This window comes from Cherax quadricarinatus, chromosome 83, assembly GCF_038502225.1.
Source record: "Cherax quadricarinatus isolate ZL_2023a chromosome 83, ASM3850222v1, whole genome shotgun sequence".
Lineage (NCBI taxonomy): Eukaryota > Metazoa > Arthropoda > Malacostraca > Decapoda > Parastacidae > Cherax > Cherax quadricarinatus.
This window is the reverse complement of record NC_091374.1, coordinates 1,310,290-1,326,892: the sequence shown is the minus strand read 5'-3', so window position 1 is coordinate 1,326,892 and position 16,603 is coordinate 1,310,290. Positions and strand designations below refer to the sequence as shown.

Sequence of the window (16,603 nt, the reverse complement as noted above, 5' to 3'; positions counted from 1 at the left end):
AGTTCAGTGTCGCCCGACTTGTCACCGTCACTCTTTTGTGAAGAGTCACTTGTAAACAGTTATTTAGTAATGTTTATGGTTAACTAATGTACCACAGTAGAGGTAAATATTATCATTATTCACTATGTGTGGTCAGAGTCACAGTGCTAACATCTCCTCGCAGCATGACCACTATCTCAGTACTCTCCAGTCACTATCTTCAGGTGGTTATTTTTTTACCATTAATCTTAATTTGTTGTCTATGGTTAAATGATACCACAGGCTAGTTACTGGCATAAATTTCCTTACCAAAGCCAGGATTGCATAACCCAGCACTTGTACCCTTTGCAGTACCCTACCTGTTCAGCCTGTTGTGCTAAGGCAGTGCCTAGCAGCATCCTCCCAGACAAAAATGCTGATCCAAGATCATCTTGCAATAGTGCCAACCTTTGTTGTGTACCAGTGTCTAATATAAAGGTTCATCATGAATAGGTGTTAATCATGGAGCGTGTAGGGTTTGAACCCATGGCTCACAGGCTAGTAGTGTGTTAACCACTCAGCCAGCTAGCTGTAATAAGATTACTAGGAATTATTTCTATACACCATAGAGAGGTTAGCACGGGCCACCAGTGTGACCACTAATGCAGGTTTTTACAGACGAATCCCACACCAGCGGGACTATGATGTGGTATTACTGTTTTGTGAGACATTGGATATTCTTTACTTAATTCTTCCTACTGGCTATATCATTAGGCTAAGGACTTATTGACTGTTGTAAATTAGGAGTTTCCTCTTGGCAGATACTTGTATAGGTTTGTTTCCCTGACCTCATTTGGTGGGAAACTAAGAGGTGTACCATAACCTTAAAGGTATGGGATGCATTGCTTGCTCCCCAACTGTGGGGAGAGGGTTACAATTTCTCCTCTCATTGCAGGCTAACTCTTCCATAGTACCCTTCAAGAGAGTTTTCTTGATGCTAGTGAAGGGCTTTTGACCCAAGGAATTAGATCTGCCCTCTTATTACCTCAGACACTGTATAACTCCTATGGGTTAAGTGCCCTGAATATATTGTGATATTTTTTTAAATATCACTGGTATTTATTATCTGAGCCCCTACCTGGGGGTATGAACGGGCTCTGCCTAGGGATTTGGACTTACTTGGGCAGGGTGCCACTGCCCAATGAGCACTTGCTTGACTAAGAACCCAACTTCTCTTTCAACATAAATGGTGGGGCTGAGACAATGGATTATGAATATGGATTGTGAAATGAGAAAAATACATATTCCATACTTGTATTTTATTTGTGATGATTTATGTAATAGTGAATTGGTCAGAACAGTAGCAAAGTTGATAATGGTGTAAAATAAATTGTTAGAAGTGGAATATGTTTAAAACTCTTAAATAACCAAACAGTTCTATTGCTTCATAAATAAGATGAAACCAAAAAAAAAAAAACTGCTATCTGTAATACAAATTATGGTATCCTGTTCCCATAAAATGTTCTGTCATTGTGTCATGACAACAACTTAACGCCTAAATATCCATCCTTATGGGGCATCAAACAATTAAGATAAAAAATAGCACACATAGGCAATGATTGTTTGCCTAATATGAACATCACATTTAAATTTTTGGTGCATTTCAGGATGCAATAGCTTGCATTTGTAGAAGATACCATAAGCTTGTGGATTTAATTTGGCATCGAAGTCAATGGGTAAATCCTGTATTTGGTTGTGAAATTAATAAGGGTGTCTTAATGGACATAAGTGGTTAGGAATAAGTACATGGGAGATGCACTTTACATGTTGGAATTCTGGTGTTGGTGATTGATCAGAGGTTTGTAAGAAAGTACTATTAAGGATGTTTAGACGACAAATCAAGTACGTAAAGGGAAAAGTGGAGGATTTACAGGAGGGCTAGTTGGTATTGATGCACAGGTTTTAGAAGATGCTAAAATAAGTGCTTTGAGATGCTACACTTAGTCATGGCCACCCTCTAGTTCCCAGCAGGAACATGCCTAATCAATTAAAAGTGAAAATTATTTTAGGAAGATTTCCAAAATTTCTTCATAATGCGCCCTTGGCAGTTTCCTGAATCCTCTTGTCTAATAAAAGAATAGTCTGTATTTAGAGCCAGTAAACTGACCTCTAGCATCCTTCATGTTTGAGTTACAGGTAAAAAAAAAATTACATTTATGGTTTTATAATGCAGAGGAGCCTGAGGAAAATGGCAAGGCAAATGGGGAAGCAAATGGTGTAGCTGAAGAGGAAGCAAAGGGACAACCTGTGGAAGAGGAACCAGCCACTGAAGAAGATGCCTCCAAGGAGGGGCAAGTTGCAGAAGAAAAGGAGAATGAACCTGAAACTAATGGAGGTATTGTCTTTCATACGTAAAAATCAGCTATTGTATTAGTATTTTTAGACATTAATTTGATCCACTTGAAGTAGCGTTTACTGGTGGCTGGTTTCGAAGATTTACACTTGTAGCTGGGCATGCAGCCAGGCTTTCGTGAGGGCAAGGTCATCAAAAATCTTTCCTAGTAATTTAATATTTGTGAATATCTTGTAGCAATTTAAGCATACTATTAATTGCATAAAACACGGTTTTGAATTCATGGCTGTCACAAATAATATGAAGGGTAGTAGTTTTTTTTTTTTTCTTTTGTATCTAGAGAACATGAATGGTGTATTGTAGAAAAGTGGTATGTGATCTAGTGAGCATACGTACCCTAGAGGAAGAGCTTGGTATGTGAACAAGGTACCAAAAATTGGGTAATTAGTGGTTCCTTGGTATGCAAGACATTTGTAAAATCTGGTAAATCCATTGTAAATTTCTAATTCTAGAGATTCCCCTCATCTTTTAGTCAGTAAATACATACTGTAGAATTAGAGTATGAGATGTTTTGTATGCCTAATGCTCATTTTATGTCTTTGTAGTTTAAATGCATAATAGATACATTTAAGTACATTGTTTATATGAGTAGTTTTGTAGAGGTGTGAATAATACAGTACAGATGTATACAGTATTTACATTTGAACACAAATGTGTATTATGATATTACTGTTTAATTTGTACCATATACTGTACCTTGTATTTGCAGTGCATGTATAAACACGCTAGCTTGTATAATGTTTTATATGAACTATCTTAAGAACTTGATCATGGGGTCATGAGCGAAGATAGTGACAATTATTAATTTTGATAAATCTTTGGATATAATGTAATTTACTAGTTTGTACCATGGTTTAGTGAGCCTTATCTTGAGGGCAGACTAGAGCTCCTTTTCTGAAGGAAAATCGCTTTCATCAATCAGTGCTATTGTTAATATCAAATATTACCAGAATGTCACCTCACTGAGTGTATTGTATGCATTCCAGGCCTGTGTTGTGTATATCAAAATCACATAAAGGGAACATGATATCATAGACTTTCCACGACTTAGCTTTTGTTAACTTTACTGATTTCCCAAGAGCAAATTTATATTGCACATGGAATTATTGGTAGAGATGGTTTAATTGCTTAACAGTAAACTTGTATAAAGTAAGGGATTACTGTATTACAACTGCCAACATTGAGTAATATCAGGCAAAAATCCCAGCACATGAGATTTACGGAGCCATTTGACGATTTTGCACTTGTATTGTCCAGTTTAACTAATATCTGAGTAATAAAACCCATTTTCCTCAAAGGACATTAATATTTTTTACAATACTGTAATTGCTACTGCGAATAAATTCAGTGTATTTTTTTACAGGGATGTTCAAACTTGAATGCTCATGTATTAGGTAGAGAATGTATGATTTTTAGCTTCCAGAACTACCTTTGACTGGAATGGAAGTTGGTATGTGAGGATAAGTTGTAGCATGGTATACCATGTATAAATATTGAGCCAATCTAGTAAATAATATACCTACATTTTTCCCTTCGTAAGCCTAACAAATTTGGAACTGGTTTGGTTAACTAGAAGGATGGGGGGTGGTAAGCTGGTAAATTTTACTCGTGGAGTTAAAAACTTGACATTTTATATTCCAAGCATGTACTTACCAATACTGATCATACTTAAAATCTGACAGCAATGTATGTTAAGATATCTCAGACTATGTCAGCCTCTAATAAAGAAATCCTCATAATTTAATGAAATTTGAGGGATCACGAACTAGGGGATGGGGGGGGGGGGGAAGAAGAAATGTGTGTACCTTTCATACTGATGTTCCTGAGACAATAGAAATCCTGCTTTAAACTGGCTTTGTTTTACTCTTATGACAATTTAGTAATACCTCCATGGATGAATGCTATATTTGTGTATCCAGTTCTAATGTCCACTTCTGTGATAGCTCAAAATATGTTAGATGGTAATGATTCTGGGGTTCATTGCTCATGTAGCTCGGTCGAAATGGGAATTATTAGATTATGAGCTACAACACAGGAGAGTAAGTGTATATTGAATATGAATTTGTAAGATTAACCTGTTATCATAGGACAGACCATGAAGTAGTTGGATATCATGTCAAAATGAATGTTGTTGAATTAATTTTTATAAAACAATGTTGCAAAAATATATGCACAATCTTCATGATTAGTGTGCATAGGAATTTTAGTTCTGTAATATACCTTCGAAGATTTCTCAGCAAGATGCTGGTTTATTCCCTGTTCAAATTAGGACATTTAAAATTCCTGTTGCATAAGCCTAGCAGCTGTAACAAGCTACGCCGTATCTCTGCCAAGCATAAAGATATTGTTTTTTGTTGGGTCCCTGGTCATGTTGACGTACAGGGCAGTGAACAAGCAGACACTGCTGCGCGGTCAGCAGTACATGACCTACCAATTTCATATAGAGGTGTTCCATTTCTGGACTTTTGCTGTAATAGCTACCCACCTTCACACCTGTTGGCAACAACGTTGGTCAACTCTGCTCGGTAACAAACTTCATTCTATTAAACCGAGCATAGGTTACTGGCCGTCTTCTTGTCATCAGTGCCGAGGTTGGGAGACTACTCTCTCCGTCCTTCGCATTGGCCACACTCGTCTTACTCATGGGTATCTCATGGAGAGGCACCCTGTTCCTCTCTGTGAGCAGTGTCAAGTTCCAGTATCGATTAGCCACATTCTGTTAGACTGCCCTCTCTATCAACAAACACACAGAATTTACCTCCAACGTCGTCTCCGCTCTGCTACTCTCTCTTTACCTTCCCTTCTTGCTGATGGACCCTCCTTTAATCCTGACTCTCTCATTGACTTCTTGACAACGACTGATTTACTCCACAAACTCTGATGATGATACCTTTTGCACTTCCCTCAGCCCTTACTACCTCAATCTCTTGCTGCCCTCTACCCTTTCACCATCCACTGCCCCGCTGTTCTCCATAACCTGTTACTCATCCATCTCCCTTTTGCCACGTGATACCCTTGCTTCCTTCCTGCCCTGCAGCGCTGTATAGCCCTTGTGGCTTAGCACTTCTTTTTTATTATAATAATAATGTAACAAGATAGTTATGGCCAAAAATAATATATCATGTTTGCTATTGACATTTGGAAAATGCTAGGCACTCTCCAATCTATTGAGTATTAGACAGTAGATTGCACTAAAATTTATTGAGGAGATTGTGCATTTAATAAGCAATAAAGCATAGTCTAGTACTGTAAATTTCTTATGGATTGCTAATACGTTATTTGTGCTTAAAAGCTCTAGTTCATGTTATTAGATGGAATAATGTCAATACTGTAAGGAATTCCTAGTGACAACCACCACTGTTTATCATTGGGTACAGGATATCTGACATTTTAATTTGCATTTGCATGGAAACTTCATAGTTTGGGAGCCATGCCTAAATAATATCAGTGTAATGATTTTTAGGATTATCATTTCTAACTTTGATCCAGACATAAATGGGAGAAAACCACAATAAATGCCATAAGAAAAGGGCTATAGACAACAGCCAGGAATAAACTAGCGATAGACAATATTAACCATAGAGATACTGGTTGAACTGGGACTTATAAGACAGCATTGTGTTCAAGGTTTGACAAATTTTGCAATGACTTAGCCAGTGAGGCTGGACCTTGCTTTCATGCAAAAATGAAACTGGTCTTCAGCTGAGAGGGCCTCAGTGCTTGTTTGGCCATCAAGCATAGCATTAGATATACTTATGCATTCACATGCAAGTATGCAGGAGTATTTAACCTAAAATAAAAAAAAAAAAATTTAATGTTTAAGTAGATCTGTGACCTGGGATATTAGAGGTCACTCTGCCTCGGATGGAGATGGCCACTGTGTTGAGAAATGAAAAAAAAGTATTAGAGGTAGGGGCTTGAACATTCATTATGCTCACAACTGATTTAAACAGTGTTTTTTTTTATTATTATTATTATTATTATTGGAAATGATTTATAAACATTTATGATAATTCACCACATAGGTACCTGGAAAAGCTTAAGTGGGAAGTATGATTACTCTGTAAGCTAAGTGAGGATTTTCTGATTGGGTTAGCCAGGTTTCTATGCTATTGAGGTTTTGCATGTAATGGCACACGTTAATATTTGCTGTCTTTTCTGTAACATTGGATATTAACCTGCCTAGACAGCTATATTCACATACTGCTAGAGATTTTGCCTGTATATCGAAACCTTCATGGTGGTCACTTCTTGTGATTTTGTATTGGGTAATTAGCAAAATGAGGCAAATCTGGCATTGCAACGTTTTCTCAAGGATTTTAAAAGACAAAGAATTTCTTTTTGCAATAAGGGAGAATAGTTGGGTGGCACATACAGCATGTTATCTGTACACCATCTATCTGAACTCCAATATTGTATAAATTAAGATATATATACACCTACCATCCGACTTACGACCGAGTTCGGTTCCGAGAAACCGGTCGTAAGTCGAAATGGTCATAAGTCGACCTTTGCTACTGAATATCAACAAAACATTTTTGTAATGACTTTATTTTATTGTTTTATTTTGGTATTTCATGTTTTACTTTACTGTTTATGCTGTTAGTACTGTATTTTATACTGTAAGGTTTAGGATAAACACTGTGTACAACACAAATAGTTGTTTATTTCCCAGAAATTTGGCATAAAAAACACGGTCGTAAGTCGAGTGGTCGTAAGTCGAGCAGGTCGTAAGTCGGATGGTAGGTGTATATGTACATAATAATATCTGATGAAAAATTATAAAAAAAATTCTTAAAGCTGTAACAATTTTTAAGCATTTTTGTATTATAATGCATGATAAAGAACACCATGAATCTGTTACTGACAAAAAGATACATTTCGTCTTTCTTTCAACACACCGGCCGTATCCCACCAAGGCAGGGTGGCTCAAAAGGAAAAACGAAAGTTTCTCCTTTTAAATTTAGTAATATATACAGGAGAAGGGGTTACTAGCCCCTTGCTCCTGGCATTTTTGTCGCCTCTTACAACACGCATGGTTTACGGAGGAAGAATTCTGCTCCACTTTCCCATGGAGGTAAGAGGAAATAAACAAGAGCAAGAACTAGTAAGAAAATAGAAGAAAACCCAGATGGGTGTGTATATATATGCTTGTGGTATAAACCTTGGTAATAAATACCGACAAGTTGGTTTAGAAAGACACGTAAGCAAACACTATGACATATTAGGTTGTTTTGATAAGGACCTGCCTCGCATGGGCCAGTAGGCCTTCTAGAGTGTTCCTCCATTCTTATGTTCTTATGACATTCCTCAGGTCACGTGCGTCACACCTCACTCTCCGCCTATATATATAATGTCTTTCTACCTCTGTATGTTAGAAGTGATCAAGGTCCCAGGACCGAAACGTTTTCTAATAAATATGTCATAGTGTTTGCTTACGTGTCTTTCTAAACCATATATGCTTGTACATGTATGTGTAGTGTGACCTAAGTATAAGTAGAAGTAGCAAGACATACCTGAAACCTTGCATGTTTGAGACAGAAAAGTGGACACCAGCAATACTACCATCATGTAAAACAATTACAGGCTTTCGTTTTACACTCACTTGGCAGGACAGTAGTACCTCCCAGGGTGGTTGCTGTCTACCAACCTACTACCTATAAAGATACATTTGTTACTATAAAATTAAAGGCCTAAATATGCATTTAGCTGAGTCTAACATGGCTTAGTGGTATGGCCCCAAGATACTTGCCTCTGACATGTTTTCTACCAAGTTTGAAACAGCACTGGTGTGCATCAAGAATTTTATATCTTAGCATTACAAGATATATTTATCATCTATAATATAAAGCATGAAGTCTAGAACATGCCAGCAGGCAACAAGTTCGCATTTTTTTTTATATATATACCTAACTGAGGGTTCTTTACGTATCTCAACAAAATTAACTTTGGACTAAAAAAAAAAAAAAATGCTTAAAATTTAAGAGAGCATGATTTATTACATGGGATTGTTCATGTTTATCACTTGTACTTCTCAATACAAACAAGATTGTGGCTGACAGGCATAGTCCTGTGATTGCAAAACCTCAATAAGTATTGAATATATACTACATGACACTTTTAAGTATGTGTGGAGATTTAAAGCTTTCATAATATAATTGTTTCCTTTTGATATGCACAGAAGAGCCTGAGGCACCAGCACCACCTGCAAAGGGCCGGCGAGGTCGTAAACCAAAAAAGGTCTCAGTTGAGCATTGGTGAGTATATTTCCTTTAAACTTGGTTAATTAAAAATCCCTTACCTCAGTATTACAGTATCATACTTACTAGTTAGTGGTTTGTTACCTAAATCATATTTTTCTTCACAAATTGGAATCAAGCTAGTTAAATTTACACTGTTGAGTGCTGAAAGAACTTAAAGAATACTTTTAGGTATTTTTCTTTCAGCAAATCATGAAGTGTTTTCAAACGGAATGCCGTTCAGGTGACCGACGGTATTCGAGCTGAGTTCCCTGAAATTGAGGTGGAACTCAACCCTCGGAAGCCTCGCAGTAAAACCTTTGAGGTATGTTCCGTTTGATACACGAACAAATACCATCTCACACTAAAAGTGCTTACTGTATTTGATTAAAATTATAAATGCAGTGTACAGTCGTTCCTACAAATTTGCGAGCTTGTTTATTTGCCAGTTTTGACTATCTGACAATTTTATTGAGGAGCAGTATGTGAATAGTTGTGCTCATCCACAAAAAGATTTCATTGAAAGTGTGGTATATAAGTTATATGTTAAATGTGGTCTCTGAAATACAAAATTAGTAATTTTTTTTTTTTACACATCGGCCATTTCCCATCAAGGTAGGGTGGCCCAAAAAAGAAAAGCTTTCACCGTCATTCACTCCATCAGTCTTGCCAGAGGTGCGCTTAGACTACAGTTATAAAACTGCAGCATTAACACCCCTCATTCAGAGTGCAGGCACTGTACTCCTCAAGTCTGGGCTGCTGGTTTCCATGAATCCCTTCATAAATATTATGCTGCTCACACTCCAACAGCACGTCAAGTCCTAAAAACCACTTGTCTCGATTTGCTCCTGTCTAACACTCACATTACCTCCCTATCCACCCTGTTATTACAACCCAGGATTCCAAATGGCCTGTTACCCCGGGTGTAATGGGAGCAAATAAACACAGTAGAAAAAGTTTAAACTTATTTTATCCTTCACCAATTTAGAACAGCAATATGTACACTATGTACAGTGATAAGTATAGTGCACTCCACGGTAAGCAAAGCAGAAATAGAAGCCACAAGATAGCAGACCGTGCTTCAACCAGCTCTAGAATGGGAATGACAAGGGCAGACAGGCGAGCGGTACCCACATAACCTCTGCGATTGCCAAAACCATCTTCTTATTGGCTAGAACCTGGTCACTAGTTGAACGACGGGGCCCCATCATCAACTCTTAGCAACCTGGTTCGCTGGTTGGGGGAGATAGCCTGTAAATGAGGGTGTGTACATGCGCCGAATAAAGGTTACGTACTCTTTGCATGCCACACCCCCACCCCGAAAAGGCTCAGGATTAGGCTGCCACCTCCCAGTGGTAACCGTGCCGCCATGGCACAAAATAATGGGACCGCCTTTCCTCTCCACCATCCAACTCTTAGATAGAGCTCAGCTTTTCTCGTGACCAAAAGCCAAACCCTAAACTTAGAGTGAGACAGCAGTCAGACAGGCTAGCATAGGTCCAAGATACAGGCGGACGGTAGCCCGCATCCCCTCACTAAAAAAAAAACCCCACACCAGGGGATAAAAAAAAAAAAGCATGAAAAGGGGTTACCACAAATAACATCCTAACCTAAATAAATTAAAATTTTAGACTCTAGATAAAGAGTCTGCCAACATATTTTCTTTGCCGGCAATATATTTAATTGAAATATTATATGGCTGCAGCGTCCAGCGCATAAGCCTTGTGTTGTGGTTCTTCATGGCTTGGAGATATACTAGAGGATTGTGATCACTGTAGACTGTGACCACCTGCGATGTCTGGCCCACATAAACATCGAAATGCTCCAAAGCCAGTACCAGCGCGAGGGCTTCTTTTTCAATGGTAGAATAAGCCCTCTGATGTGGCTGGAACTTGGCTGAAAAGTATGCTACAGGCTGCAACTCCTTGTTCCCGATTTGTAATAGTACTGCCCCAACCCCAGACTCACAAGCATCAACCTGTAATGAAAAAGGTTTGGAGAAGTCTGGAGACAAGAGAATGGGTGCAGTACACAATAATCTTTTTGCTTTATTAAAAGCAGTGTTACAGTCTGAGGTCCAATTAAAGGGAACTTTTTGACTGGTAAGAGAGGTAAGAGGGGCTACAATATCTGAGAAATTCTTACAGAATCTTCTGTAAAATCATATCATGCCTAGGAAACGTTGAAGAGATTTCCTATCATGAGGAACTGGATAATCTTTAATAGAAAGAACTTAAGCAAGTTTAGGTGCAACTTTACCACTACCTACTTCATGGCCTAGAAAAGTGACAGTGGCCTGGCCAAAGGAAGATTAGATAAATTAACTGTTAAATGGGAACTCTTAAAGGTCTCAAACAGAGCCTTAAGTCTAAGTAGGTGTTGATCCCAAGTATCAGACACCACAACAATATCATCTAGGTACGCTGCCGTGCCTTCAAGTCCTTTAATAGCCTGATGGATAAGTTTCTGGAATGAAGAGGGGGAATTTTTCATTCCGAAGGGGGTAACTGTGTATTGATAATGACCTCCTGGAATTACGAAGGCAGAGATTTTCTTCGCCTTATCTGTCAAAGGTACCTGATAGTAGCCTTTAAGGAGATCTAATTTGGACTCAAAAGTAGCCTTACCCGATAATGCTGTATGAACCAACGATGCCCAATGCTGTTCCGGCCACCTCAAGGCTCGAGCCTGATTTTCGAAGCTTTCGAAAAATTGCTCTGGTTCGGCCTGATTGAAGCAGGGAACAAACTGTACTGCTTTTTGTAAACTAAAATCATTTACAGAATGCGAAAACTGCCTCCTCTCTCTTTCCCTATCAAATTCTTCCCTTGCGAATGCTCTCTGTTCCCTAGTTTGCTCAAGATTGATTTTTGCCAGCTCAAGTGCCAACGACGCTGATTCACCCTGAGACAACCCAGCTGCACTATACTGACCATTTTGCTCCGTAGGTGTATCATCTTCCTCCTGCGAGAACATAGTAGTTTTTGCCCTAGCTCCCGTAGAGGGAGGAGTCTGATGTGCCATCTCTTCTTCTATAAGTTTGTCAGCAATCAGTGAACGCAGTTGCGCAGCTGTGAGAGTGCGTTTGTATGTAATGCCAATGGAACGAGCAATTTGCCAACAACGCTGTAGGGACAATTTAGGTAGGTTATGCAAAGTATATGCCGACACCAGACGTCTGACTCGTCTAGGTGGCATAAGTTATTCGCTATGCACAGTACGATTGCAGAATACCCCAACGTAACACGTTAATTTGCAGAACACGCTTAGCTATGCACAGTACAATTGCAGAATACGCATACAAGCAAAGCTGACTGCAAAATTCTCCACACCGAACAGGCTAGTAACAACTGACACGCAAAATTTGTAAAGCAATGCCAGACAGCAAGCTGCACAATGTTCTGCTACGAGCTTCACCCTAAGCTCAACCGTTTCTCTAAGTCCAGTTCAACTCTCGGACAGGCTACCCATATTACAACCCAGGATTCCAAATGGCCTGTTACCCCGGGTGTAATGGGAGCAAATAAACACAGTAGAAAAAGTTTAGACTTATTTTATCCTTCACCAATTTAGAACAGCAATATGTACACTATGTACAGTGATAAGTATAGTGCACTCCACGGTAAGCAAAGCAGAAATAGAAGCCACAAGATAGCAGACCGTGCTTCAACCAGCTCTAGAATGGGAATGACAAGGGCAGACAGGAGAGCAGTACCCACATAACCTCTGCGATTGCCAAAACCATCTTCTTATTGGCTAGAACCTGGTCACTAGTTGAACGACGGGGCCCCATCATCAACTCTTAGCAACCTGGTTCGCTGGTTGGGGGAGATAGCCTGTAAATGAGGGTGTGTACATGCGCCGAATAAAGGTTACGTACTCTTTGCATGCCACACCTGTCAAATGCCTTTTTCAAATCCATAAATGCCACAAAAACCTCATTACTCTTATCTAAATGCTGTTCACCTATATGTTTCACTGTAAACAGTTGGTGTACACACCCTCTACCCTTCCTAAAGTTTCCTTGTTCATCTACTATCCTACTCTGTCTTACTCTTAATACTTTCAATAATAACTCTACCATGCACTTTACCAGGTGTACTCAACAGACTTATTATCTTTTAATTTTTGCATTCTCTTTTGTCCCCTTTGCCCTTATACAAAGGAACTATGCATGCTCTCTGCCAATCCCTAGGTACATTACTCTCTTCCATACATTTATTAAATAAAAGCACCAGCCACTCCAAAACTATATCCTCACCTGCTTCTAACATTTCTATCTTTATCCCATCAATCCCAGCTGCTTTACCCCTTTCATTCTACCCACTGCCTCATGAACTTTCCCCACACTCACAACTCACTCCTCACCTCCTACAAGATGTTATTCCTCTTTGCCCTATATACGAAATCACAGCTTCCCTGTCTTCATCAACATTTAACAATTCCTCAGAATATTCCCTCCATCTTCCTGATACTTCTAGCTCTACATTTAATAACTCTCCTCTCCTATTTTTAACAATCAGATACATATATTCCCTAGGCTTCCTCAAAATATTTAATCTCACTCTGAAACTTTTTCTTATTTTCAACAAAATTTGTTGATAACATCTCACCCACTCTCTCATTTGCTCTGTTTACATTGCTTCACCACTCTTCTAATCTCTCTTTTCCTCTCCATATACTCCTTCCTTGCATCACTTCTACTTTGTAAAAACCTCTCAATATGCTAACCTTTTCTCTTTTACTACTCTCTTTACATCATCATTCCACCAATTGCTCTTCTTCCCTCCCGCACGCACTTTCCCGTAACATATTGCTTATTATTTTTTTATTATCACACTGGCCGATTCCCACCAAGGCAGGGTGGCCCGAAAAAGAAAAACTTTCACCATCATTCATTCCATCACTGTCTTGCCAGAAGGGTGCTTTACACTACAGTTTTTAAACTGCAACATTAACACCCGTCCTTCAGAGTGCAGGCACTGTACTTCCCATCTCCAGGACTCAAGTCCGGCCTGCCGGTTTCCCTGAATCCCTTCATAAATGTTACTTTGCTTACACTCCAACAGCACGTCAAGTATTAAAAACCATTTGTCTCCATTCACTCCTATCAAACACGCTCACGCATGCCTGCTGGAAGTCCAAGCCCCTCGCACACAAAACCTCCTTTACCCCCTCCCTCCAACCTTTCCTAGGCCGACCCCTACCCCGCCTTCCTTCCACTACAGACTGATACACTCTTGAAGTCATTCTGTTTCGCTCCATTCTCTACATGTCCGAACCACCTCAACAACCCTTCCTCAGCCCTCTGGACAACAGTTTTGGTAATCCCGCACCTCCTCCTAACTTCCAAACTACGAATTCTCTGCATTATATTCACACCACACATTGCCCTCAGACATGACATCTCCACTGCCTCCAGCCTTCTCCTCGCTGCAACATTCATCACCCACGCTTCACACCCATATAAGAGCGTTGGTAAAACTGTACTCTCATACATTCCCCTCTTTGCCTCCAAGGACAAAGTTCTTTGTCTCCACAGACTCCTAAGTGCACCACTCACTCTTTTTCCTTCATCAATTCTATGATTCACCTCATCTTTCATAGACCCATCCGCTGACACGTCCACTCCCAAATATCTGAATACGTTCACCTCCTCCATACTCTCTCCCTCCAATCTGATATCCAATCTTTCATCACCTAATCTTTTTGTTATCCTCATAACCTTACTCTTTCCTGTATTCACCTTTAATTTTCTTCTTTTGCACACCCTACCAAATTCATCCACCAATCTCTGCAACTTCTCTTCAAAATCTCCCAAGAGCACAGTGTCATCAGCAAAGAGCAGCTGTGACAACTCCCACTTTGTGTGTGATTCTTTATCTTTTAACTCCACGCCTCTTGCCAAGACCCTCGCATTTATTTCTCTTACAACCCCATCTATAAATATATTAAACAACCACGGTGACATCACACATCCTTGTCTAAGGCCTACTTTTACTGGTAAAAAATTTCCCTCTTTCCTACATACTCTAACTTGAGCCTCACTATCCTCGTAAAAACTCTTCACTGCTTTCAGTAACCTACCTCCTACACCATACACTTGCAACATCTGCCACATTGCCCCCCTATCCACCCTGTCATACGCCTTTTCCAAATCCATAAATGCCACAAAGACCTCTTTAGCCTTATCTAAATACTGTTCACTTATATGTTTCACTGTAAACACCTGGTCCACACACCCCCTACCTTTCCTAAAGCCTCCTTGTTCATCTGCTATCCTATTCTCCGTCTTATTCTTAATTCTTTCAATTATAACTCTACCATACACTTTACCAGGTATACTCAACAGACTTATCCTCCTATAATTTTTGCACTCTCTTTTATCCCCTTTGCCTTTATAACATATTGCTTGTGGTTATTAATTGGGCGTGCTTTCTATGAGTACAGTGGACCCCCGGTTAACGATATTTTTTCACTCCAGAAGTATGTTCAGGTGCCAGTACTGACCGAATTTGTTCACATAAGGAATATTGTGAAGTAGATTAGTCCATTTCAGACCCCCAAACATACACGTACAAACGCACTTACATAAATACACTTACATAATTGGTCGCATTCGGAGGTGATCGTTATGCGGGGGTCCACTGTATTGCCTTCTTCCTGGGTTAATTTGTAGGCAAGACTACCTTAAGTTTTGTAATTCTTAGAACATAGGAACAACTGTTGACCAGCATGGTGAATCTGCTAAAAACTTTGGTCTTTTGGATACATAGGGAGGGTAAATAGACTGATTATCCATGATGGAGATTGCCATAGTCAAGCTGCTACACTTGCCCACGAAACACCCAAAGGTTCTCATAGATTGTCGGGCAGTCCTCAGACCCTGTGTCATTACGATTTCATGAGTCATCCTGAACAAAATTGTGTTAGAGTAGGAGGGCTGGGAAGACTTTGTCACACTTTGTGGTAACATAATCCACATCAGGGTCATTTAATTATCAATTAAGCTTAATCTAACATTTCATTTGTATACATAAAAATTGCACAAGCCATCTGCAAAATACTATTTCATAGCCCATCTACTTGTTGCCTTGATCTTGAAGTAGCTGGCCTGTAGCCCCGTCTTGGTTGGTTCCCCTGTAGCTATCTTATTTTGTCCTAGGCTTACTATATACCAGGACTATTCATGCCAGCACCAAGTCGTCTTCATTGTATCTACTTTAATGGAAGTGGGGTTATTAAAATCTGACCTTGCCTAAAACCATTAGGCTTACACTTAGTTATATACCGTGCAGCAGTCCTTAGTAATGTAATATTGATATGCAAAAAATTTATGGCTTAAAACAGCTTACCTGATTGGGTCATTTGAGTAAGATTGGAGCAGAGCTGTCCGGAAGCAGTTTGTGCTAATGAATGAGCCACCACCACTGAAGGAGAGTAGTTATCTTATACTGAAACATGGGATCTTTTGGAGAACATTGTATTTTAGTAACATTTGATTTCATGAGGTGGGGTGGTTTTCTTGTATTGATAGTATGTTGGTGGACATTAACCCTTTCAGGGTCGACAGGCCCTGTCATTGACTTGTTCTCAGCGTTGGCCAAATTTCAAATATATATATATATATATATATATATATATATATATATATATATATATATATTCTTATGAAAAATAAGTTTTTTTTTTTTTTTCTAAACATTATAGGCTAAACAAAAAAAATTTTACCATCAATACTTACCGAGACATGGAGGTGTGAAGTTGACAGAAAATGCGCAGCATGTGGTAACATCGCCGACTGACGTCACCCGGTATTCTTTTATTTATTATTTTATGTACTATTTTCTATTATTTTTTATTTTTTATTTTTCCAAGTAACTTTTATGGCCTGTGAGACCAATATGATCAGTATTTTGTAAGTTATTTCTTTTTCAATACTACACAATAACGGCATAAACACTGTTGTCATTGTTTTGTTTACATAAAATAT

General features: G+C 39.1%; 1 protein-coding gene across 6 annotated transcripts in view; it reads left to right on the top strand.

The window, feature by feature from the left end:
• The window catches only part of LOC128702181 (uncharacterized), a 41,814-nt gene that overhangs the window by 21,331 nt on the left and 3,880 nt on the right, over window positions 1–16,603 (top strand). For 3 of the 6 annotated variants that reach the window (XM_070102664.1, XM_070102665.1, XM_053796277.2), the window contains exons 3-5: window positions 2,192–2,353; window positions 8,553–8,628; window positions 8,818–8,935. In XM_070102664.1, coding sequence (XP_069958765.1) covers window positions 2,192–2,353; window positions 8,553–8,628; window positions 8,818–8,827 — 248 coding nt within the window. In that variant the 3' untranslated portion in view covers window positions 8,828–8,935. The remainder of the gene's footprint in view (window positions 1–2,191; window positions 2,354–8,552; window positions 8,629–8,817; window positions 8,936–16,603) is intronic. The other 3 variants (XM_053796279.2, XM_053796278.2, XM_053796280.2) reach the window with 3 other exon arrangements.